General features: G+C 37.6%; 1 protein-coding gene across 6 annotated transcripts in view; it reads left to right on the top strand.

The window, feature by feature from the left end:
* The window catches only part of LOC106091696 (muscle calcium channel subunit alpha-1), a 479,054-nt gene that overhangs the window by 381,219 nt on the left and 71,301 nt on the right, over positions 1 to 26,534 (top strand). For all 6 annotated transcript variants that reach the window (XM_059370822.1, XM_059370821.1, XM_059370825.1 and 3 more), the window contains 2 exons: positions 8,148 to 8,200; positions 8,732 to 8,878. In XM_059370822.1, coding sequence (XP_059226805.1) covers positions 8,148 to 8,200; positions 8,732 to 8,878 — 200 coding nt within the window. The remainder of the gene's footprint in view (positions 1 to 8,147; positions 8,201 to 8,731; positions 8,879 to 26,534) is intronic.

The raw sequence follows: 26,534 nt of genomic DNA, 5'->3' as shown, positions 1-26,534 counted from the left end.
TTTTTTGCCTAAGAAGGGATGCCGGGAAAAGAACTCGACAAATGCGATCCATGGTGGAGGGTATATAAGATTCGGCCCGGCCGAACTTAGCACGCTGTTACTTGTTTTTTCTTCTCTCGTCATTCATAGTCTTTATTTTTTTTTTTTGTTATTAATTAATAAATTTTTTTTGCTAATGCAATTCTAAAGCACATATTTTTTCTAATTCTTTTGTTTGATCAATTGGTTTACCCAGCACAATATTTAAAATAATATAAAGGGTAGAAAGAAGTTATAAAAATTTGTTAAAATTTTAGAATTTGTTTCTTTTCTTGTTGAAATTTATAAAGGTGGTTGTTGTTGTATCAGTGTGTTGTACACTGAGGCGGAAGCCTTTGCCGATGAAGGACTTCATCGGGTCAATCCGGTACATACAACCGGTAAGGTGTTAGGTTTTTGTATTTGATAGAAATTAAATTTCGATCAATTGGAAGTGGAATTTATAAGAAAAAATTCCGAAATATTTAAAATGTAGATTATTTTTATAAGGAAAGAAATTTAGTATAAATCATTTTGTATTCCTTCTCTGTCATCTTTATCCTATATTGTCAGTGGAAACATTTTTTATGTTATTTAAAAGAGAGAAATGAAAAGAATTAAATAATTAAAATAGAAAGTTAATCTGAATATGGATTGCTAAATTAAGTCTATCTCTTGCGTGGGAAAATTAATAAAAGATGGTCCATTTTTGGGCCCCTAGACATATATATAGACGTGACTAGGGAATGGTAGGTGTGAATAAAGGGACGCAACCCCTTTAACATCTTTGGGTTCGATATTCTTAGTCCGCACATTTTTATTTGTTAAGTTTATTTATCTCATTGATTTCCAACAAGGGTCCGCTTAAGAAACGTAATGTTTTTTTTTGGGGGAGCTCTTGTCTCCAATCTGAGACAAGAGCTCCCCCAAACCCGACTGTTTGCTGGCAAATAAATGACTCCCATCGTCACTCATCTTTTTGCAGTAGTTAGTAGTACTAGTAGCAGTAGGAGTAGTTCTTAACTCACTTCAGGGCAGAATAAAGGTCCTATTGCTGGTATAATTCTACCTAATATTATTAGGTTCTTATTTAAAGTGAAGCGAATTACATTACACGAAGTATGCGTATTTGTAAAATGAAAGCAAATTATTTAAATCCATGGCTGAATCTTGCTCCGGCGCATCATGTTGGCATCGCCAACAATAATACTTGAATTTTTGTCTTGAAGTAAACCGCCATATCCATCTGATCTACAAAAATGAACAGATTTGAACATTGATACATTGTAAACTTAGCACAAAACCATGTTTCGTACACAGCAATAACCGTAGGATACTCTGAACATTTTCCAATAAGTCCTTTGAACCTTTTGAAATTTGTAATTGATGATATACTTCTGGCATTAACAGAAACAAGTAAAAGCGTGCTAAGTTCGGCCGGGCCGAATCTTATATACCCTCCACCATGGATCGCATTTGTCAAGTTCTTTTTCCGGCATCTCTTCTTAGGCAAAAAAGGATATAAGAAAAGAGTTACTCTGCTATTAAAACGATATCAAGATATGGTCCGGTTCGGACCAAAATTAAATTATATGTTGCGTTAAGAATTGCGCCCATTGGGGCTCCCGAAGTAAAATAGAGAGAACGATTTATATGGGATCTGTATCGGGCTATAGACCGATTCAGACCATAATAAACACGTTTGTTGATGGTCATGAGAGGATCCGTCGTACAAAATTTCAGGCATATCGGATAATAATTGCGACCTCTAGGGGTCAAGAAGTCAAGACCCAAGATCGGTTTATATGGTAGCTATATCAGGTTATGGACCGATTAGAACCATACTTGGCACAGTTGTTGGGTATCATAACAAAACACGTCGTGCGAAATTCCATTCCAATCGGATAAGAATTGCGCACTCTAGAGGCTCAAGAAGTCAAGACCCAAGATCGGTTTATATGGTAGCTATATCAGGTTATGGACCGATTTGAACCATACTTGGCACTGTTGTTGGATATAATAAGAAAAGACGTCGTGCAAAATTTCATTTCAATCGGATAAGAATTGCGCACGCTAGAGGCTCAAGAAGTCAAGACCCAAGATCGGTTTATATGGCAGCTATATCAGGTTATGGACCGATTTGAACCATACTTGGCACAGTTGTTGGATATCATAGCAAAACACGTCATGCAAAATTTCGTTCCAATCGGATAAGAATTGCGCACTCTACAGGCTCAAGAAGTCAAGACCCAAGATCGGTTTATATGGCAGCTATATCAAAACATGGACCGATATGGCCCATTTACAATACCAACCGACCTACACTAATAAGAAGTATTTGTGCAAAATTTCAAGCGGCTAGCTTTACTCCTTCGGAAGTTAGCGTGCTTTCGACAGACAGACGGACGGACGGACGGACGGACGGACGGACAGACGGACGGACATGGCTAGATCGACATAAAATGTCACGACGATCAAGAATATATATACTTTATGGGGTCTCAGACGAATATTTCGAGTAGTTACAAACAGAATGACGAAATTAGTATACCCCCCATCTTATGGTGGAGGGTATAATAATACAAAAACATCCAAGCAAATTTTTTTATTTGATATTTAAATCTTCCACATTTAGTTTTACGCTACTTTTTTTTTTGGTTGTTTCATTTTGTTTTTGGACTTATTTGTCCAGCTGAAACCAAAATAGGGTTTGTCTTTGTTTCTATTTAAAATAGAAAGCAAAATAAAAACCTTTTTTAAAGTTTTAGGCAAAATGTGGTCGTAGAAATCGCGATTTCGAAGCTAACCAAGCTCCATCATCTTCATTCTTCCAAATTGTTAAAATATTGGTTATTAATCATAAAAAAAGGAAAAAATATGTTAAACGAAATACATTATAAAAATTAACATATGTAAATTTATAACAGTGGTTGTTATCTGAATTATCAGTTTTAGGTACATGCCTTGATCTCCTATTCTCTTGGTACGTTGCAACTTCTTCCATCAATTTGTCTACGTTATCTTTATCTTGCACTAACTTTGCCTTAGATACTTCAATACTTTTGACGAAGACTCAACCAGAAGCTGATAAACGTATCTACATTGGGCAGGCTGCAGAAATCGCGATTTCGAAGCTAACCATGCTCCATCATCTTCATTCTTCCAAATTGTTAAAATATTGGTTATTAATTATAAACAAGTAAAAGCGTGCTAAGTTCGGCCGGGCCGAATCTTATATACCCTCCACCATGGATCGCATTTGTCGAGTCCTTTTTCCGGCATCTTTTCTTAGGCAAAAAAAGGATATAAGAAAAGAGTTGCTCTGCTATTAAAACGATATCAAGATATGGTCCGGTTCGGACCACAATTAAATTATATGTTGGAGACCTGTGTAAAATTTCAGCCAATTCGTATAAGAATTGCGCCCATTGGGGCTCACGAAGTAAAATAGAGAGAACGATTTATATGGGATCTGTATCGGGCTAGAGACCGATTCAGACCATAATAAACACGTTTGTTGATGGTCATGAGAGGATCCGTCGTACAAAATTTCAGGCATATCGGATAATAATTGCGACCTCTAGGGGTCAAGAAGTCAAGATCCCAGATCGGTTTATATGGCAGCTATATCAGGTTATGAACCAATTTGAACCTTATTTGACACAGTTGTTGAAAGTAAAAATAAAATACGTCATGCAAAATTTCAGCCAAATCGAATACGAATTGCGCCCTCTAGAAGAAGAACACATTTCGAACCGAACACTGATTTTGGTAATAAAATTCAATGATTTGCAAGCGTTGCTCGTTAGTAAGTCTATTCATGATGAAATGTCAAAGCATACTGAGCATCTTTCTCTTTGACACCATGTCTGAAATCCCACGTGATCTGTCAAATACTAATGCATGAAAATCCTAACCTCAAAAAAATCACCCTTTACATAAAAAAAAAATTAACATATGTACATTTATGTGGTTCAAAGTGGTTGTTATCTGAATCATCAGCCTTGATCTCCTATTCTCTTGATACGTTGCAAATTCTTCCAGCAATTTGTCTACGTTATCTTTATCTTGCACTAACATTGCCTTAGATACTTCCATACTTTTGACGAAGACTCAACCAGAAGCTGATAAGCTTATCTATATTTCAGTTTTTTAGTGTCTGCAAAATTCAATAAGTCTATAGTTTCGCGGCTGAGAAACTCACTAACATATACCTTTTTGGAAACTTCCATTTCTTTTCGAGTTCTACCCCAACATCTGTAGATGGCTTGATTATATTCTCAGCAGCCGATAAATCTTTTTCTTGCTTTACACTTGTGACGATGCAATCATTTCAAGCCCTTTGATCATTTAAATATTTAACAGATTTTTTCAAATCGGTTGCTTCTAAGGGTTTTATTTTCCAAATTTCTCTTATACTCAGCTACACCTTTAAGAATGTCATCATATTGTTGAGAGATAAAATTCATTAGTCATGCATTGCACTCAAATGATCCAACTCCTTCAGCTCACTTTTAATTCCTTCTAGTTCAACTTTAAGAGAATTGTTGTTTTCATTACCACTTGTGTTACAAACATGGCACATGAATTTTTCGCTTCCATTATTCTTTAGCGTTTTAATGATAGTTCACTGATTGAATTGTTGCTTTATTTATATATTTTTGTGTTTGAAAAAATATGTGGCGGAACTTGAAAAATCTGACGTTTACACGACAAAGGTTGCCAGCCATTGCTGTTGAATAATTCATAAAGTCAAAATGTACACAACTTGTTTGAATTTGCCAAAGTTTATTCTTTTTGTTCTTTAATTTCAAAAGCGCAGGAGTATCAATATTCGTAAAGGATACTTTCTTTGGAATCGTTGGAACAGAACATTTGTAGCATTTCAGTATCATTTGTTTATGCAGTATCCAATTATGGTGGTTAAAGAAATGCCCACGGTTGGCTCTCAATGAAATGCCATATATCTTGCATTACAAATTAACGCACGGCATCAATGTTATCTGGTACAACGGCCGTTTTTGGACGAGCTTCACGGAAGTCGACTATAGGATGGTGCTGTAACGCCATTCAAAGATTTGAGTTCATCCATTCACTCTTATCAGTCGAAAGCACGCTAACTTTCTAATAAGTGTAGGTCAGTATGTAAATGGGCCAAATCGGTCCATGTTTAGATGTAGCTGCCATAAAAATCGATCTCCCGATAAGACTACTTGAGCTTCTAGAGACCGCAATTCTTATCCGATTTGGCTGAAATTTTGCACAAGGTGTTTTGATTTAAAATAACTGCGCCAAGTATAGTCTGAATCGATTCATGGCCTGATATAGCTGCCATGCAAACCGATCTTCAGATTTGACTTCTTGACCCTCTAAAAGAAGAAATTATCAACTGATGCTTTCCAAAAGCGGTCCTAAGTATTGTTCACATAGGTCCTTAACGTAATATAGCTCCCGTGATTTGACTTCTTGAGCCTCTAAACGGCTCAATTATTATCCGATTTGGCTAACATTTTGAACAATGACTTTTCCTATGATTTCTTTTGAAAATGAGAGAATATGTGTATATTGTAAATGGCTCAAGTTCTGGCAGCAGATATTAAGCTTTTTTGATTGAAATTTGCAAATTGTGTCCATGAAGATTGCATTAAGGAACAGGGGCAAACCTCTCACATATCAATGAGTACAGCCCGATTCAAGTTTAAGCTCAATGATAAGGGACCTCCTTTTTATAGCCGAGTCCGAACGGCGTAACGCAATGCGACACCTCTTTTAAGGAGAAATTTTTACATGGCATAGTACCTCACAAATGTCGCCAGCATTTGGAGGGGATAATCACCTCTGAAAATTTGATGATGGTCTCGCCAGGTTTTGAACCCAGACGTTCAGAAGAACAGTGAAAAAGGAGTTACATTTTTAGATCCACTCCGCTGAAAATATGAACTGGCAGTTATCGATGGGTAATGCCGTCAAAAAAGAAAGCAATATATGGCGAGGATGACTTATAAATTTCAGGTCATGGAGTCCTCCAAAGGAGTTATAGATGTTATTAGTTTGCGATGAACCACAACTTATAAACGGACCAATTCATTTTCTAGTACTTTTATAAAAAAGTCATTGTAATCATGACTCTCAATCCATTTAATATCAGGCGGATTAAAGTTAAAGTCCCCGATTGGGACAAAGTAAACAAAAACGGAAAGGTACTTAAACGCAGACTAAAAAGCTGATATAAAAAGTTATGCCTTGGTGTTTTATAAACTATTTTTTTATGTTTCAACGACACTTTTGTGAAAACATTATTAAAGTTTCTTTAAAGACAACATATGTACGAATAAAATTTTCTCCAAAAACAATATTTCAACAAAATAAACAAGTAAAAGCGTGCTAAGTTCGGCCGGGCCGAATCTTATATACCCTCCACCATGGATCGCATTTGTCAAGTTCTTTTTCCGGCATCTCTTCTTAGGCAAAAAAGGATATAAGAAAAGAGTTACTCTGCTATTAAAACGATATCAAGATATGGTCCGGTTCGGACCAAAATTAAATTATATGTTGCGTTAAGAATTGCGCCCATTGGGGCTCCCGAAGTAAAATAGAGAGAACGATTTATATGGGATCTGTATCGGGCTATAGACCGATTCAGACCATAATAAACACGTTTGTTGATGGTCATGAGAGGATCCGTCGTACAAAATTTCAGGCATATCGGATAATAATTGCGACCTCTAGGGGTCAAGAAGTCAAGACCCAAGATCGGTTTATATGGTAGCTATATCAGGTTATGGACCGATTAGAACCATACTTGGCACAGTTGTTGGGTATCATAACAAAACACGTCGTGCGAAATTCCATTCCAATCGGATAAGAATTGCGCACTCTAGAGGCTCAAGAAGTCAAGACCCAAGATCGGTTTATATGGTAGCTATATCAGGTTATGGACCGATTTGAACCATACTTGGCACTATTGTTGGATATAATAAGAAAAGACGTCGTGCAAAATTTCATTTCAATCGGATAAGAATTGCGCACGCTAGAGGCTCAAGAAGTCAAGACCCAAGATCGGTTTATATGGCAGCTATATCAGGTTATGGACCGATTTGAACCATACTTGGCACAGTTGTTGGATATCATAGCAAAACACGTCATGCAAAATTTCGTTCCAATCGGATAAGAATTGCGCACTCTACAGGCTCAAGAAGTCAAGACCCAAGATCGGTTTATATGGCAGCTATATCAAAACATGGACCGATATGGCCCATTTACAATACCAACCGACCTACACTAATAAGAAGTATTTGTGCAAAATTTCAAGCGGCTAGCTTTACTCCTTCGGAAGTTAGCGTGCTTTCGACAGACAGACGGACGGACGGACGGACGGACGGACGGACGGACGGACGGACGGACGGACGGACAGACGGACGGACATGGCTAGATCGACATAAAATGTCACGACGATCAAGAATATATATACTTTATGGGGTCTCAGACGAATATTTCGAGTAGTTACAAACAGAATGACGAAATTAGTATACCCCCCATCTTATGGTGGAGGGTATAAAAAAAATCCCTGCAATTTTAACTTGCTTATTTTTTTAATTTTGTTATTTTTTTTTATTCAAGCTCGGAGTCTTTTTATTTTTTTGTTTTATTTACTACTCAATATTTCAATGGAATGCATTTTCAATATATAACATATCCAAAGTATAAAAAAACCACGGTTTTGTATAGGAAATATCGATAAATAATTTAAATAAAAAAAAAAAAACTTCGAGCTTGAATTTAAAAACAGCAAAATTGAATATAACAGTCTACTTTATAAATAACAATTTGTTTTTTTATTCTAAAAAAATTTTAGAATTTCATTTTTGCCTTCTTTGTCCGGAGTCGAGGTGATTCGTTCGACTCCGGCTCCAGGCAAAATTGTTGACTGCGACTACGCAGCTCTAGTTTTAAATGTAATTTACTCTATTTAGATATCTAACCCAGATTGTAAATAACATTATTTTTTAGATTCCGGGGCTAATTAAGATTTTTGTTGTTCCAGCAAAAGTCTCCCAAATGTAGTTATAATTATAAAAAAAAGTAAAAAGTGTTAGTGCTTAAAGTTTTTATTTTAATATCTTCCATAGGGAAAATTCTTCAGTTGTTCAGATGGTTCCAAGATGTACAAGTCGGATTGCCAGTAAGTATTCAATCATAGCTCTCTATTATAAGTAGTAGTAGTTTAATAATTTCACATAGGTCATAAGGTTTTGTTTAGTTTGTCATCGCTGTTGAAGTATTTAACATTTTTTTATATTTGTACTTGGTAAGTACTTAAAATAACCTTAAAGCGAAGTCCATTACACACCTTAGAATGATTTAGGCTCAACGAACAATGAATTCTCCAATTAGAATTTGTAGTGAATATGAACATGCCGGAATTTCATGTATGTGAATTAATTTGATTTGTTCTAATTGTTACCCTGCAGAGAAAAGGAGTGTTGTTTCTCTCCAACACCAACAATTGTATTGCTAGCAAAATAAAGTAGCTTTGTTGACGGGTATAAGAATTTAAATAACTTTTCATTAAAATGCTCTGTGTTTCTATAAATGAATAAATAACAATTGTTAAAAATAATTAACATATGAAATTCTGTACTTTTTTTTAATATGAGATCTGATTTTACATGCTACTGATATATAAAATGTTGGTAATATTTAATTTTTTCAGTGGCACCTACCTATTTTATGAAAATGGTGACATAAACAAACCTAGATTGAAGGAACGGGAATGGAAAAATAACAAGTTTCATTTTGACGATGTAGCAAAGGCGATGTTGACGCTATTTACAGTTTCTACATTTGAAGGATGGCCTAAGTAAGTTTAATATATTTCTATTACATACATTATACATTATAAATAAGTAAAAACGTGCTAAGTTCGGCCGGGCCGAATCTTATATACCCTTCACCATGGATCGCATTTGTCTAGTTCTTTTCCCGGTATATCTTTTTAGCCAAACATATGATAAAAGAAAAAAATTGCTATGATTTTGGAGCTATATCAACTTATGGTCAGATGGTCCGGGCCATTATTGAACTGAATGTTGAAGACCATAGTAGAAGTCGTTGTGTAAAATTTCAGTCAATTCGAATAAAAATTGCGCACTTTAGGAGCACAAGAAGTAAAATAGGGAGATCTGTTTATATGGGAGCTGTATCAAGCTATAGATCGATTCAGATCATATTGGACATGTATGTTGAAGGTCACTGGAGAAGCCGTTGTACAAAATTTCTGAAAAATCAGATGCGATTTGCGCCCTCTAGAGGTTCAAGAAGTCAAAATCCCATATGGGTTAATATAGCAAATACATCAGGCTATGAACCAATTAAAGCCATATTTGACACAACTGTTGGAAGTCATAACAAAACATTTCTTGCAAAATTTCAGCCAAATTGGATAAGAATTGTGCTCTTTAGTGGCTCTAGAAGTCAAGATTCAAGATCGGTTTATATGGCAGCTATATCAGGTTATGGACCGATTTAAAGCATACTTAGCACAGTTATTGGAAGTCATAACAAAACACCTCGTGCAAAATTACAGCCAAATCGGGTAGGAATTGCGCCCTCTAGAGGCTCAATAAGTCAAGACCTCCAGATCGGTTCATATGACGCCTACATCAGGTTATTGGAAATCATAACAAAACACTTCATGCAAAGATCGTTTTATATAGCAGCTATATCAAAACAATGACCGATATGGCCCATTTACAATCCCAACCAACCTACACTAATAAAAAGTATTCATTCAAAAGTTCAAGCGGCTAGCTTTACTCCTTCGAAAGTTCGCGTACTTTCGACAGACAGACGGACGGACATGGCTAGATCGACTTAAAATGTCATGACGATCAAGAATATATATTCTCTATGGGGTCTCAGAGGAATATTTCGAGGATTTATAAACAGAATGACGAAATTGGTATACCCCCTTCCTATGGTAGAAGGTATAAAAATTGATGAAATTACAATTTGAAACTTAACTTTGTTTTCTACCCACTTCCTGAGGAAGAGAGTACACTGAAAATATTTATCTTTTCTTTAAAGATTTGAATTAAACTTGAAGAACTCCATTGAAGAATTTTCTAAAGGAAGATTTCCTTTTATGCAAAATATTTTTTATTTGATATTATGGAATTTGTATCTAAAATGGCATTGTATTAGATTCTTAAAATTGTGTTTTTTTTTTAAATTGTGCGAAGGTCAAAATCTCTGTAAAGGTTGTAAATTTTGCTTTCAAGCCATCAAATTTTACTTGAGGAACAAAGGCAATATTGAACCTTAGTTAAAGACACATAAAACCTTTACAATTAGGAGGATATTTAAATGTTTGCATTTTAAAATAAATATTCCAGGTTTTAATACAGGATTAAAAAATAGGAAATTGAAATAAGAATTCGTCAACGATCGAAATTCGAAGCTGAATGTTGGTTTTGTATATTAGTGTATAGCGACTTAAATTTAAAGATACCATCCTTGTTTTTAAGCTTTGCTTCTTTAGCTCGAAATTACTTTAATACTTATGCCATGGAAAACATCTTAATTTGTTACAGTTTTTTTGTGGGTTTAATAAACTTTTCACACAGGTCTGTTCCGATAGCCGCAATCGCAAGAATTTTGCGAATTCAACTTTAATTTATATTCCGATAATCGAAAATCGTAAAAATTTTCCGGTTTCATATCGGTAAAACTTGCCTCTGCGAATTCAGAATAAATGCACAGATTTCATTATAAATATAAAAGATTTTTTTAAAAATGTAGTGCATTGCTGCATATCTATATAATTAAATCACATCCTAAATGTCCATGTTTATGCATATTTTACATAGAATATTAATTATTTTAACAATACTGCAAATTCATCGCGTCCCTGTTGGTATATGATAAAATTTTCCAACAAAATATTGAAAAATACATCGGTAAAATGAAACATAATAAACACGTATGTTGATTGTCATGAGAGGATCCGTCGTACACAATTTCAGGCAAATCGGATAATAATTGCGAACTCTGGAAGCTCAAGAAGTCAAGAACCCAGATCGGTTTATATGGCACCTATATCAGGTTATGAACCGATTTGAACCTTATTTGACACAGTTGTTGAAAGAAAGAATAAAATACGTCATGAAAAATTTCAGCCAACTCGGATAGGAATTGCGACGTCTAGAAGCTCAAGAAGTGAAGTGCCCAGATTTATTTATATGACATCTATATCAGGTTATGAACCGATCTGAACCATACTTGGCACAGTTGTTGGATATCAAAATAAAATACTTCGTGCAAAAATTCATTCAAATCGGATAAGAATTGTGCCCTCTAGAGGCACAAGAAGTCAAGACCCCAGATCGGTTTTTATGAGAGCTATATCAGGTTATGAACCGATTGGAACCATACTTGGCACAGTTGTTGGATATCATACTAAAATACTTCGTGCAAAAATTCATTCAAATCGGATAAGAATTGCGCCCTCTAGAGGCTCAAGAAGTCAAGACCCCAGATCGGTTTATATGAGAGCTTTATCAGGTTATGGACCGATTTGAACCATACTTGGCACAGTTATTGGATATCATAATAAAATACTTCGTGTAAAAATTCATTCAAATCGGATAAGAATTGCACCCTCTAGAAGCTCAAGAAGTCAAGACCCAAGATCGGTTTATTTGGCAGCTATATCAGGTTAAGAACCGATTGGAACCATACTTGGCACAGTTGTTGGATATCATAACAAAATACTTCGTGCAAAATTTCATTCGAATCGGATAATAATTGCGCACTCTAGAGGCTCAAGAAGTCAAGACCCAAGATCGGTTTATTTGGCAGCTATATCAGGTTATGAACCGATTGGAACCATACTTGGCACAGTTATTGGATATCATAATAAAATACTTCGTGCAAAAATTCATTCAAATCGGATAAGAATTGCGCCCTATAGAGGCTCAAGAAGTCATGACCCCAGATCGGTTTATTTGGCAGCTATATCAGGTTATGGACCGATTTGAACCATACTTAGAACAATTGTTGGATATCATAACGAAACACGTCGTGCAAAATTTCATTCCAATCGGATAAGAATTGCGCTCTGTAGAGGCTCAAGAAATCAAGACCCAAGATTGGTTTATATGGCAGCTATATCAAAACATGAACCGATATTGCCCATTTAGAGTACCAACTGACCTACACTAATAAGAAGTATTTGTGCAAAATTTCAAGCGGCTAGTTTTACTCCTTCGGAAGTTAGCGTGCCTTCGACAGGCAGACGGACGGACGGACATGGCTAGATCGACATAAAATGTCGCGACGATCAAGAATATATATATATTTTACGGGGTCTCAGACGAATATTTCGAGTAGTTACAAACAGAATTTCTAAATTAGTATACCCCCCATCCCATGGTGGAGGGTATAAAAATATATAAACGATTATTTGATTTGGAACATATTATAGCTTTTTTCTATTCATACAAATGCTTTTGGCAATTAGGCAAATTTTGGTCTATTGCTGTGTTTTTGCCATTTTTTACAGCTACCAAAAATGCGCGTACACCGAATTGTGTCTCTCAGCATATCATTGTATGCTTCGCATTTCATCATCATTCGATTCCAAAACCATATATGAGCAATGATTGGTAATGTAGTATAATTTTAAATGTTTCTTCATAAGCAGATAAAACGCTATTGACACAAACTCACGCATGGCGAGTGTAATTAGACAAAACATTTGACTCATTTCAGCTACAGCTGTTTAAGTGTTGCCAACGAAATGTAATATAAATAAAAATAAATCGCACAGAAACCGGAGAATCAACCCATGCATCGCACGAATTGCTTCCTTTTGGTAATAGCTAACTTGCGTGAAAATCGAAACAGACCTGATAGTAACATTTGCAATATCAAACTGCGGTCCTAATAAATCGTTTTAACATTTTAAGTCGACCCAGGCATATCCGTCGTAATGACATGCCAAAATAGCGAAATCTATTTTTAATCCCACCGCCTTAGGTGATATACCTGTATATCATTCCGTTTGTATCAACTCAAAATATAGATTTGAGACTCTATACAGCACAAATACTTTTTTTAGTGGAGGTCGGTTGGGATTGTAAACGGGCCAAATTGGTCTATGTTTTGATATAGCTATCATATAAACCGATCTTGGGTCTTGACTTCTAGAGCTTCTAGAGGGAGCACTTCTTATCCGACTTGGCTGAAAGTTTGCATGAAGTGTTCTGGTATGACTCCCAACAACTGTATCATGTATAGTCTAAATCAGACTATAATCTGATAAAGCCGCCATAGAAACCGATCTCCCGGTTAGACTTCTTGAGCCTCTAGAGGGCGCAATTCTTATCCGATTTGGCCGAAATTTTGCATGAAGTGTTTTATTTTAATTTCCAACAAGTATGGTTTAAATCAGTCCATATCCTGATATCCCTGACTTCCCACCATATATACCATATACACCGACTTTTTGAGCCTCTTGATTGCGCAATTATTACTCGATTTGTCTGAAATTTTGGAGGTGTTGTTATACCCTCCACCATAAGATGGGGGGTATACTAATTTCGTCATTCTGTTTGTAACTACTCGAAATATTCGTCTGAGACCCCATAAAGTATATATATTCTTGATCGTCGTGACATTTTATGTCGATCTAGCCATGTCCGTCCGTCTGTCCGTCCGTCCGTCCGTCCGTCCGTCCGTCCGTCCGTCCGTCCGTCCGTCCGTCCGTCCGTCCGTCCGTCTGTCTGTCGAAAGCACGCTAACTTCCGAAGGAGTAAAGCTAGCCGCTTGAAATTTTGCACAAATACTTCTTATTAGTGTAGGTCGGTTGGTATTGTAAATGGGCCATATCGGTCCATGTTTTGATATAGCTGCCATATAAACCGATCTTGGGTCTTGACTTCTTGAGCCTGTAGAGTGCGCAATTCTTATCCGATTGGAACGAAATTTTGCATGACGTGTTTTGCTATGATATCCAACAACTGTGCCAAGTATGGTTCAAATCGGTCCATAACCTGATATAGCTGCCATATAAACCGATCTTGGGTCTTGACTTCTTGAGCCTCTAGCGTGCGCAATTCTTATCCGATTGAAATGAAATTTTGCACGACGTCTTTTCTTATTATATCCAACAATAGTGCCAAGTATGGTTCAAATCGGTCCATAACCTGATATAGCTACCATATAAACCGATCTTGGGTCTTGACTTCTTGAGCCTCTAGAGTGCGCAATTCTTATCCGATTGGAATGGAATTTCGCACGACGTGTTTTGTTATGATACCCAACAACTGTGCCAAGTATGGTTCTAATCGGTCCATAACCTGATATAGCTACCATATAAACCGATCTTGGGTCTTGACTTCTTGACCCCTAGAGGTCGCAATTATTATCCGATATGCCTGAAATTTTGTACGACGGATCCTCTCATGACCATCAACAAACGTGTTTATTATGGTCTGAATCGGTCTATAGCCCGATACAGATCCCATATAAATCGTTCTCTCTATTTTACTTCGGGAGCCCCAATGGGCGCAATTCTTAACGCAACATATAATTTAATTTTGGTCCGAACCGGACCATATCTTGATATCGTTTTAATAGCAGAGTAACTCTTTTCTTATATCCTTTTTTGCCTAAGAAGAGATGCCGGAAAAAGAACTTGACAAATGCGATCCATGGTGGAGGGTATATAAGATTCGGCCCGGCCGAACTTAGCACGCTTTTACTTGTTTTTTATTTGAAAAAGTTATTTAAAGAACTTGACCAATGCGATCCATGCCCGGCCGAACTTAGCACGCTTTTACTTGTTTTTATTTAATTTCGAAATTAAACAATCTTTACAAAACAATGATATACTTTACTACCACATTTTAGGTAGAACAGTATATCATCGTTTTTTTTTGTAATTGTCTAAATTCAAAATAAAATCTGTTCTCTTTTATATAATTAAGGACAATACAACAAACACATCCAAAGTCATAAATGCAAGAAAAAATATTTGAGTCATCAGAATAGAACATCCCAGAATTGTATGAGTTTTTGATCAAAAGTTATAGATGAGTGTTCACAAAATTATTGTTTAAGCAAAAAAAAAAAAAAAAACAAGTAAAAAGTCGTTAAGTTCGGCCGCGCCGAACTTTGTAAATTCGGTGAAAAATTCATAACTTATGTCCCATATCAGTTATATTAAAATATATTCCGATTTGGACTAAATACTAATAAGTACAGTAGATATATCTAAAAATAAACCGATCTGAACCATATACGACACGGATGTCGAAAAGCCTAACATAAGACTTTGTCAAATTTCAGTGATATCGGATTATAAATGCGAATTTTATGGGGCCAAGACTTTAAATCGAGATATCGGTCTACATGGCAGCTATATCGAAATCTGGACCGATTTGGGTCAAGTTGCATACAAATGTCGAAGAGCCTAACTTAAAGCACTGTCCCACATTTCGGCGAAATCAGACAATAAATGCCTCTTTTATGGGCCATAAACCTTAAATCGAGAGATCGGTCTATATGGCAGTTATATTCAAATCTACACCGATCTGGGCAAAATTGAAGAAGCACGTCGAAGAGCCTAGCTAAACTCACTGTCTCAAATTTCAGCGACATCAGACAATAATTGCGTCTTTTATGGTCCCAAAACCTAAAACCTTGATATCGGTCTATATGGCAGCTATATCCAAATCTGGACCGATCTGTGCGATATTGCAAAAGTATGTCTAGGGGCTTAATTTAACTCACTGTCCCGAATTTCGGCGACATCAGACAATAAATGAGCATTTTATGGGCCCAAAACCTTAAATCAGGAAATCGGTCTATATGGCAGCTATATCCAAATCTGAACCGATCTGGGACAAATTGAAGACGGATGTCGAAGGGCCTAAGACAACTCACTGTCCCAAACTTCAGCAAAATCGGATAATAAATGTGGCTTTTGTGGGCCTAAGACCCGAAATCGGAGGATCGGTCTATATGGCAGCTATATCCAAATCTGAACCGATCTAGGCAAAATTAACGAAGGAAGTTGAAAGGCCTAACACAACTCTCTGTCCCAAATTTCAGCAAAATCGGATAATATATGTGGCTTTTATGGGCTTAAGACCCTAAATAGGAGGATCGGTCTATATGGCAGCTATATCCAAATCTGAACCGATCTGGGCCAAATTGACGACGGATGTCGAAGGGCCTAACACAACTCACTGTCCCAAATTTCAGCGAAATCGGATAATAAATGTGGCTTTTATGGGCCTAAGACCCTAAATCGGCGGATCGGTCTATATGGGGGCTATATCAAGATATAGTCCGATATAGCCCATCTTCGAACTTAACCTGCTTATGGACAAAAAAAGAATCTGTGCAAAGTTTCAGCTCAATATCTCTATTTTTAAAGACTGTAGCGTGATTTCAACAGACAGACGGACGAACATGTCTAGATCGTATTAGATTTTTACGCTGATCATGAATATATATACTTTATAGGGTCGGAAATGGATATTTCGATTTGTTGCAAACGGAATGACAAAATGAATATACCCCCATCCTTCGGTGGTGGGTATAAAAAAAGATAAAGGAAAACCAAAAATAGTAAAATGGATCAAGCTATGTCCTTGAGTGTTAAAGAAGGAGCTAAATTATGGCCTGAAACTAATTTGAACTTCTAATTCACTATAAAGCTAAAAAGGGCAAGGTGAGTACGGGAAGTAATGTATTAAGAGACTTCGAATATGATGTCGAAAATAGCAAAATTCGAGCCGAAAGTGCGTTAACAAATGCTGAAAACAGCACTATTCTTAGACAAGCCCTAATAGCCTGTTTGTAGACGTTGAACGTAGGCGTTCGATCGGTCTGCAAGCGAAAAAAACTGATTTCGGTTTGTGGAACTGATTTTGAACGAAGAATTTATAGAATGATAAGTCAAACAAAAATGTTAGCATCAAGCATTTCTATACAAAAATGGGTATTTGATATACAATCAAAACAGTTTTCGCAACGGAAAAAGATTCGATTCGAGCGTTTGTCCAAAAACATGCCATGAAAAATCCTTGATTTAGCTGCCGAAATCATGCTAAATTTAAGCATAAATTCAGGTGTATGGACGGCAAACGCTTTTTTCTGATGCGTCGCATTTGAGACGAAAGTAAATAAATGATAAATCACCCGTAGGTCATTTTTGCTACGTTCGGCTTCGATTTTTTCGCTTATCAAAAAGATATGGAGAAAAGGGTGTTTATTGTAAATATTTTTGGGCCTAAAAATATTGAATATTGATGACTTAATTATTACATTCGTAATCGTCAAACGAAAAAAACTTCATTAATCGTTTTCATAGTCAATAAGGTATTATCATGTTGTGGGGAACCATTACCACCACCGAAGGATGGGGGTATATTCATTTTGTCATTCCGTTTGCAACACATCGAAATATCCATTTCCGACCATATAAAGTACATATATTCTTGATCAGCGTAAAAATCTAATACGATCTAGACATGTCCGTCCGTCTGTCTGTTGAAAACACGCTACAGTCTTTAAAAATAGAGATATTGAGCTGAAATTTTGCACAGATTCTTTTTTTGTCCATAAGCAGGTTAAGTTCGAAGATGAGCTATATCGGAATATATCTTGATATAGCCCCCATATAGACCGATCGGCCGATTTAGGGTCTTAGGCCCACAAAAGCCACATTTATTATCCGATTTTGCTGAAATTTGGGACTGTAAGTTGTCTTAGGCCCTTCGACATCCTTCGTCAATTTGGCTCGGATCGGTCCAGATTTGGATATAGCTGCCATATAGACCGATCCTCCGATTTAGGGTCTAAGGCCCATAAAAACCACATTTATAATCAGATTTCGCTGAAATTCGGGACAGTGAATTGTGTTAGGCCCATCGACATCCCTCGTCAATTTGGTTCAGATCGGTCCAGATTTGGATATAGCTGCCATATTGACCGATCCTCCGATTTAAGGTCTTAAGCCCATAAAAGCCACATATATTATCCGATTTTGCTGAAATTTGGGACAGAGAGTTGTGTTAGGCCATTCAACTTCCTTCGTTAATTTTGCCTAGATCGGTTCAGATTTGGATATAGCTGCCATATAGACCGATCCTCCGATTTCGGGTCTTAGGCCCACAAAAGCCACATTTATTATCCGATTTTGCTGAAATTTGGGACTGTAAGTTGTCTTAGGCCCTTCGACATCCTTCGTCAATTTGGCTCAGATCGGTCCAGATTTGGATATAGCTTCCATATAGACCGATCCTCCGATTTAGGGTCTAAGGCCCATAAAAACCACATTTATAATCCGATTTCACTGAAATTCGGGACAGTGAATTGTGTTAGGCCCGTCGACATCCTTCTTCAATTTGGCCCAGATCGGTTCAGATTTGGATATAGCTGCCATATAGACCGATTTCCTGATTTAAGGTTTTGGGCTCATAAAATGCTTATTTATTGTCCGATGTCGCCGAAATTCGGGACAGTGAGTTAAATTAAGCCCCTAGACATATTTTTGCAATATCGCACAGATCGGTCCAGATTTGGATATAGCTGCCATATAGACCGATATCAAGGTTTTAGGTTTTGGGACCATAAAAGACGCAATTATTGTCTGATGTCGCTGAAATTTGAGACAGTGAGTTTAGTTAGGCTCTTCGACGTGCTTCTTCAATTTTGCCCAGATCGGTGTAGATTTGAATATAACTGCCATATAGACCGATCTCTCGATTTAAGGTTTATGGCCCATAAAAGAGGCATTTATTGTCCGATTTCGCCGAAATGTGGGACAGTGCTTTAAGTTAGGCTCTTCGACATTTGTATGCAACTTGACCCAAATCGGTCCAGATTTCGATATAGCTGCCATGTAGACCGATATCTCGATTTAAAGTCTTGGCCCCATAAAATTCGCATTTATAATCCGATATCACTGAAATTTGACAAAGTCTTATGTTAGGCTTTTCGACATCCGTGTCGTATATGGTTCAGATCGGTTTATTTTTAGATATATCTACTGTACTTATTAGTATTTGGTCCAAATCGGAATATATTTTAATATAACTGATATGGGACATAAGTTATGAATTTTTCACCGAATTTTGATGAAAGGCGGTTTACATATATACCCGAGGTGGTGGGTATCCAAAGTTCGGCGCGGCCGAACTGAACGCCTTTTTGCTTGTTTTGAAAATTAAACGCAGATAAGCAGGACTTTTTCTGAATCAAAATCCTTTTTGAAGTCTTGGTGTGGAAATTTCGTCAAAGTTTAGACTTAACGCCAAAATGTTGAGATCTTGAAGTGAAAGAGTGTAAGGATTGTTGGCACGCACATTGAAAAAACTTTGTTCTCAATTTAGAATACTATAATAATAATATTTGACTTTAACTTTCATGTCTATACTAATTTAAACAAGTAAAAGCGTGCTAAGTTCGGCCGGGCCGAATCTTATATACCCTCCACCATGGATCGCATTTGTCAAGTTCTTTTTCCGGCATCTCTTCTTAGGCAAAAAAGGATATAAGAAAAGAGTTACTCTGCTATTAAAACGATATCAAGATATGGTCCGGTTCGGACCAAAATTAAATTATATGTTGCGTTAAGAATTGCGCCCATTGGGGCTCCCGAAGTAAAATAGAGAGAACGATTTATATGGGATCTGTATCGGGCTATAGACCGATTCAGACCATAATAAACACGTTTGTTGATGGTCATGAGAGGATCCGTCGTACAAAATTTCAGGCATATCGGATAATAATTGCGACCTCTAGGGGTCAAGAAGTCAAGACCCAAGATCGGTTTATATGGTAGCTATATCAGGTTATGGACCGATTAGAACCATACTTGGCACAGTTGTTGGGTATCATAACAAAACACGTCGTGCGAAATTCCATTCCAATCGGATAAGAATTGCGCACTCTAGAGGCTCAAGAAGTCAAGACCCAAGATCGGTTTATATGGTAGCTATATCAGGTTATGGACCGATTTGAACCATACTTGGCACTGTTGTTGGATATAATAAGAAAAGACGTCGTGCAAAATTTCATTTCAATCGGATAGGAATTGCGCACGCTAGAGGCTCAAGAAGTCAAGACCCAAGATCGGTTTATATGGCAGCTATATCAGGTTATGGACCGATTTGAACCATACTTGGCACAGTTGTTGGATATCATAGCAAAACACGTCATGCAAAATTTCGTTCCAATCGGATAAGAATTGCGCACTCTACAGGCTCAAGAAGTCAAGACCCAAGATCGGTTTATATGGCAGCTATATCAAAACATGGACCGATATGGCCCATTTACAATACCAACCGACCTACACTAATAAGAAGTATTTGTGCACATTTCAAGCGGCTAGCTTTACTCCTTCGGAAGTTAGCGTGCTTTCGACAGACAGACGGACGGACGGACGGACGGACGGACGGACGGACGGACGGACGGACGGACAGACGGACGGACATGGCTAGATCGACATAAAATGTCACGACGATCAAGAATATATATACTTTATGGGGTCTCAGACGAATATTTCGAGTAGTTACAAACAGAATGACGAAATTAGTATACCCCCCATCTTATGGTGGAGGGTATAATAAGAATGTTATATTTAAAACATTTTACTTGAATTTATGACTGAACATTTGTTCCACTAACCGAACGTATAATAGCGTTCCAAGCGACTCGATCTTCTGCGCTCATTCTAAAATCTCTGACACCAAGTTTCTTAGTATTTCCCAGCACTTGATCTTTCCATCGGGCTTTTGGTCGTTCCGATTTGCGTATACCACCATTTTAACCTTCAAAAGACTTCTTCATCCATTCTGAGAACATGACCTAGCCAACGCAGCCGTTGTACTTGAAAATCAAGTAACGAATAGATTCTGGAATTTCCAATACATACAAAGTAAATCATAAAACTGGAAAATACAAAGCAAAAAATTTTTTCCGCATTGCTCTCAAATGGAACCAATAACTCGAATCATGAGATCGGTGTTATGGTGTTTATATCCGAACTGGACATTACTCAGCACGGATGTCGAGAGACAAAATACAGTCCACAGTGCCAACTTTGTCTTTGATCCTTTTATGGGCCAAAGACATTAAATCGAAGCTCTGCATACAAGTATGGTAGCTATATTCAAATATGGTCCGATCTAAATCAATTCGGCACGGTCGGGTATTGAGAAACATTAAATTACAATGTACCAAAATTCAACAAAATCTAATTTAAAATACAAATTTTATGACTCCAAAAAGTCTTATCGGGAGATCAGTTTTTATGAGGACATTATCAAGATATAGTCCGATGTAGCCCATGTTTGAAATTTCCCTACCTATGATAAAAAAAAAAAAACGTAAAAGAGTGATAAGTTTGGTTGGGCCGAATCTTATAAATCCTCTGTCATGTGGTTGTCAAGTTCTTTGCACGGTTTCTCGTTATACACTCAAAAAAAGTTTACTCGAACTTAATGATATTGTCCCTATTTTTGGATCTTGGTAGTAATTCACAGCCAAGGATATGCAACTTATAAACAAGGATTGCGTCCTACCATAAAAGACGTAGTGTGGATTTAAACTAAGTACACGATGTTTTAAAATAAAAAATCATGAATCCTCAACACAAAGAAAAGAATATTTAAAGCAAGGTTTTATGAACTTGAAACCCAAGGATATGCAGATTTGAACTAACGATGCAAATTCCTTAATTCAATACAAAAATAAAAATGGATTGAAATTCCTTGTTTGTTTCTCTTTCAAGATGAGCTCGATGATCGGAGATTTTTTCCAAATGGAAAAGAAATGCCGGAGATCGCAACTCACACCAACCATTAGGGACGCGTTTCGTAATTTGGTTTAGAATTACTTGTCAGATATATTAGGTGTGAAGGTTTGAAGGACCATACATATGCTGTACTTATATTGAATTTATTGCGAAAACGCCTCTATGATATAAATACCACATTAACCACACTAGACAACCCAGTCTATTATATGTACTTTTCGCAATGCATGTGTGGTTGTGTAATGGCAGATTTGTTGTCTACAACAATTATACTACTCCAATGTCATACACATGATTCTGTGCACACGGAGCAACGGCGAAAGCCACTGCCATTGTCTTGCTTTCCAAGCCATCAATACAACTTTTAACAGATGCAGAGAATCATGTATATACCATGGGAGTAGTGTAATTGTTGTAGACAAAAAAATCTGATTACAGTATGCTGTAACTTAATAAGAGAACACTGTATCTTTTTTTTAAGGAAAAGAAATCCATATCCATAAAAGAAAACCACCAATATCCTTAAAAGAAAATAAATCCTTAAAAGAAACTCAAAATAAGGCTGCTACGATTTCTAAGTAAAATTAGTTAACCTCAACATTTAAGATGTCTTTTTCTCCTTTGACGAATGAGTTAATTTTATTTTATTTGATATAGTATAAAGAAATATTAAACAAGTAAAAAGGCGTTACGTTCAGCTAGGCCGAACTTTGGATACCCACCACCTCGGGTATATATTTAAACCACCTTTCGTCAACATCCGGTGAAAAATGCATACCTTATGCCCCATAGCAGCTATATCGAAATATGCTCCGATTTTGACCAAATACTAATAAGTACAAGTCATTGTTCAACTGTGTATAACAAAATATTAATCTTTTTAGTAGCTATATCTAAAATTAATCTGATCTGAACCATATACCACACGGATATCGAAAACCCTAACATAAGTCACTGTGTCAAGAGAAATCGGATTATAAATGCTATTTTATGTGGCCAAGGCTTAGGAGGCCCTAGCACAACTCACTGTCTCAAATTTCGGCGCCATCGGACAATAAATGCGCCTTTTATGGGTAAAAAAACTTAAATCGAGAGATCGGTCTGTATGGCAGCTACATCCAAATCTGAACCGATCTGGGTCAAATTAAGGAAGGATAACGTGTGGCCAAGATAACTCAGAGCTCCAAATTTCAGCAAAATCAGATATTAAATGTGGCATTTATGGGCCTAACGAAGGATGTCGAGGCGCCTAGCACAATTCACTGTCCCAAATTTCAACAAAATCGGATAATAAATGTGGCTTTTATATGCCTACGACCCTAAACCGGTGGATCGATCTATATGGAGGCTATATGAACATATAGTCCGATATAGCCCTTCCTCGAATTTAACCTGCTTATGGACAAAAAAAAAAGAATCTGTGCAAAATTTCAGCTCAATATCTCTATTTTTGAAGACTGTATCGTGATTTCAACGGACAGACGGACGGACATGTCTAGATCGTCTTAGATTATTACGCTGATCAAGAATATATGTACTTTATAGGGTCGGAAATGGATATTTCGATGTGTTGCAAACGGAATGACAAGATGAATATAATATAATTGGTATAATACTCAAATGAGATCTAAACCCCTTTTTCAACTAATAGAAAGAATTAAAATTTTCTTTGCTTTTTAAACAAAAAATTATGGCAAAGACTACGCGTCTAGATTCAAAACTACACCGCAGTCAGCCAAAACGCTGCGATCACCTGGAGGGCATCCCATGCCTATAAGAACTAGGGCAATCAACATTAAGTTGGGTCCAAGAACCTTTGCCAATGTCTCTAGACACAGTTTGGTGATGGCAGTTGTCGACAAGGGAGACAAAATTGGAAAAATTGTGACGATGCAGGCTGGTATCGAGGCTGCAGACTAATTGCCTTCGGGGATCAACGCTCAATTGAAATGTATCGTTGTGCGCTAAAAAAGATTGGTGAGAGCTCGCTAGGTGCAGCATTAGATTTAGCCAAGAAGGAAGATATTCCTTCTTGACCAATGGCGCATGCTTGGATACCAAGGATTCCCTCAGATCCTGAGGCGATGCCAAACTCACATCACTAGATATGGGGAAGTTCGGATGTCAACGAAATGGGTGAGCTGCTTATTGAATATATTATAAATTGCAATCTGGCGATTTGTAATATCCCCTTTATTACCATCTTATCTTTATTATCTGGAACTGGCAGGAGTAACTAGATATTAACTTTGTAGCGGAAGATATAAGTGGAAGTATATGCGACTGGGAAGTGTTGGATGACCACAGATTCTCTGATCATCGTTATATTAGTTTCAGCCTTGGAGGAAATACTGCAGAAGTGGTCCCTCGGCTAAACAGAAGAAAGGCGGATTGGGATATATTTCGGCACAAATTCTGCACCACTATTCCATCTACACTAGAAAAGAAAGTGGAAACTACGGAGGATATAGACATAGTGGTCAAGCGGATCACGAAGGCCCTGAATTACTCGCTTGTGTCAGCATGCCCTAGTGCCAAGCCAAGAAGCAAACAGCAATCGCCATGGTGGACCCCAGAGCTGGTTGGTCTAAGGAAGGACTGCAGAATACTCTTCAACAATGCATAAGCCACAAGAGCACCACACGATTGGGACATCTATAAGGCTGAGCTAAGAAAATATAGGGGTGAGCTTAGAGAGGCTCAGAACAAATCCTGGGTAGAATTCTTCAGCTCCGTGGAGGATACATCTCAGGCCTCTGGGCTAAGGAAGATACTATCCTCGAGACCTATTACGATGGGGTATATCCAGAAGTCATAGAATGTGTGGACAACGTCTAGTGAGGAAACACAAGAACTACTCGTTGATATACATTTCCCGGGCAATTCTGCAACGGACAACGTGGTGCCAGAAGAGGTTGTCACTGGTAGTCGCCTGGCCTGGTGTATCACCTGTTGAATTACAAGCTATGTCTGATATACTGGTTCCTTGGCTAAGGAAGATATACTTTACTTGTATTAGTATGTCATATATACCTGTGGGATGGAGGGACACGAAGGTAATTTTCATTTCGAAAACAGGAAAACCGCACCACACGAAGGCGAAAGATTTTCGTCCTACTAGTCTGTCATCCTCTATGCTGAAGACTCTTGAATGATTGTTAGAAACATATCTTAGGACAAAGATCCCTGGGGATCGCCCGTCGCGGTAGCAGCATGCATATAGTAAAGGCAAATCCACTGAAACAGCCCTTCACGACCTAGTCGGCTACACAGAGGAATCTCTCGCTGTCAAGGAATATACAATGGTAGCATTTCTTTACATTGAAGGTGCTTTCAATAGTGTAAAACCGACGTCAGTCCTGAAGGAGTGGCATCAACTCTACCGTAAGAAAGTTTATTTATCACTTACTTACTAAAAGATGCATTACGGCAGGCTTGGGATCTGTGGAACTAAAACGACGGGTCAGTAGAGAATCACCTCAAGGAGGTGTACTGTCTGCTATATTTTGGAATATAACCATTAACAATATATTATTGTCTCTGGAAGAAAAAGGCGTAAACATGGTCGCGTTTGCTGATAACGTGGCAATTGCGGTTAGGGGAAAGTTTCCCAGCACTCTAAGAGTTTTCTTCAGGAAGCTCTACGTGTAACAGCAAAGTGGGCTACCGAAAGTGGTCTGGTTATAAATCCCTACAAGACAGAAGTAGTTCTTTTCAGCAGGAGATACAAGTTGCCTACAGTGGAACCTGTCTCCTTGGGAAGAGAGAATGTTCCATTTACAGAAAGCGGGAAAATACCTGGGTGTTTTGCTGGACAGGACAACACCCAGGTATATGAAGGAGCTTCAAATCAAACATTTTGGAAAGGGCAAGATAGGCCACTCTTGCCCTATACACCAGCAAGAGAGCCATTGGCAAAAGTTGGGGGATTAGACCGCGTGTCATGCATTGGGCATTTACTGCAGTTGTCAGACCTATAATGCTTTATGGTGTTGCGGTCTGGTGGACGGCGCTTCAAAAATCCACCTATCCAAACGATGGCTTCTTTGTGCATCACAGCCGCACTGAGGACGACACCATCTGGTGCACAGAATTTAATGCTTTATCTGATGCCTATGATGTGGCAATCAAAATTGCAGCGACCACTGCCGTGAGGTTAAGGGAGTTTTCTCATTGGTCATGTGGCGGTTACGGACACTGCGCTATCCGTGATACAATATCCGATGCTCCAGGCAGTGTGGATTACACCCTACCTGAGCCGCTTTTTGATAAAATTTACTATACCACTATTCCTGATGGATCCCATTGGAACTACGATATCCCTGGTAACAGGGATGGTTCCAAATTAAACGACCAGGTGGGCTTTGGGATGTACTCGTAAGAACTATTACTGTTCATATCGAAAAGGTTACCCGACCACTGCAGTGTCTATCAAGCAGAGATCTTTGCAATTATGCAAGTGGTGGAATGGCTTATATATAATGTCATTACGACGATTGGCATAAATATCTTCTCACCCAGCCATGCAGCCATTAAATCCTTGGAGAACGTATCTCTAAACACAAAAACCGCCCTCGACTGCCGCAGATCTCTCAACGAGATGGCTGAACAGTTAAAGATTCACCTGTTCTGGGTGCCGGGCCACAGAGATATCCCAGGGAATTGTAAAGCGGATGAGATAGCG

This window comes from Stomoxys calcitrans, chromosome 1 (genome assembly GCF_963082655.1).
Source record: "Stomoxys calcitrans chromosome 1, idStoCalc2.1, whole genome shotgun sequence".
In the NCBI taxonomy this organism is placed as follows: Eukaryota; Metazoa; Arthropoda; class Insecta; order Diptera; family Muscidae; genus Stomoxys; species Stomoxys calcitrans.
Note: the sequence above shows the minus strand (reverse complement) of the source record. Positions and strands in the feature narration are given on the sequence as shown.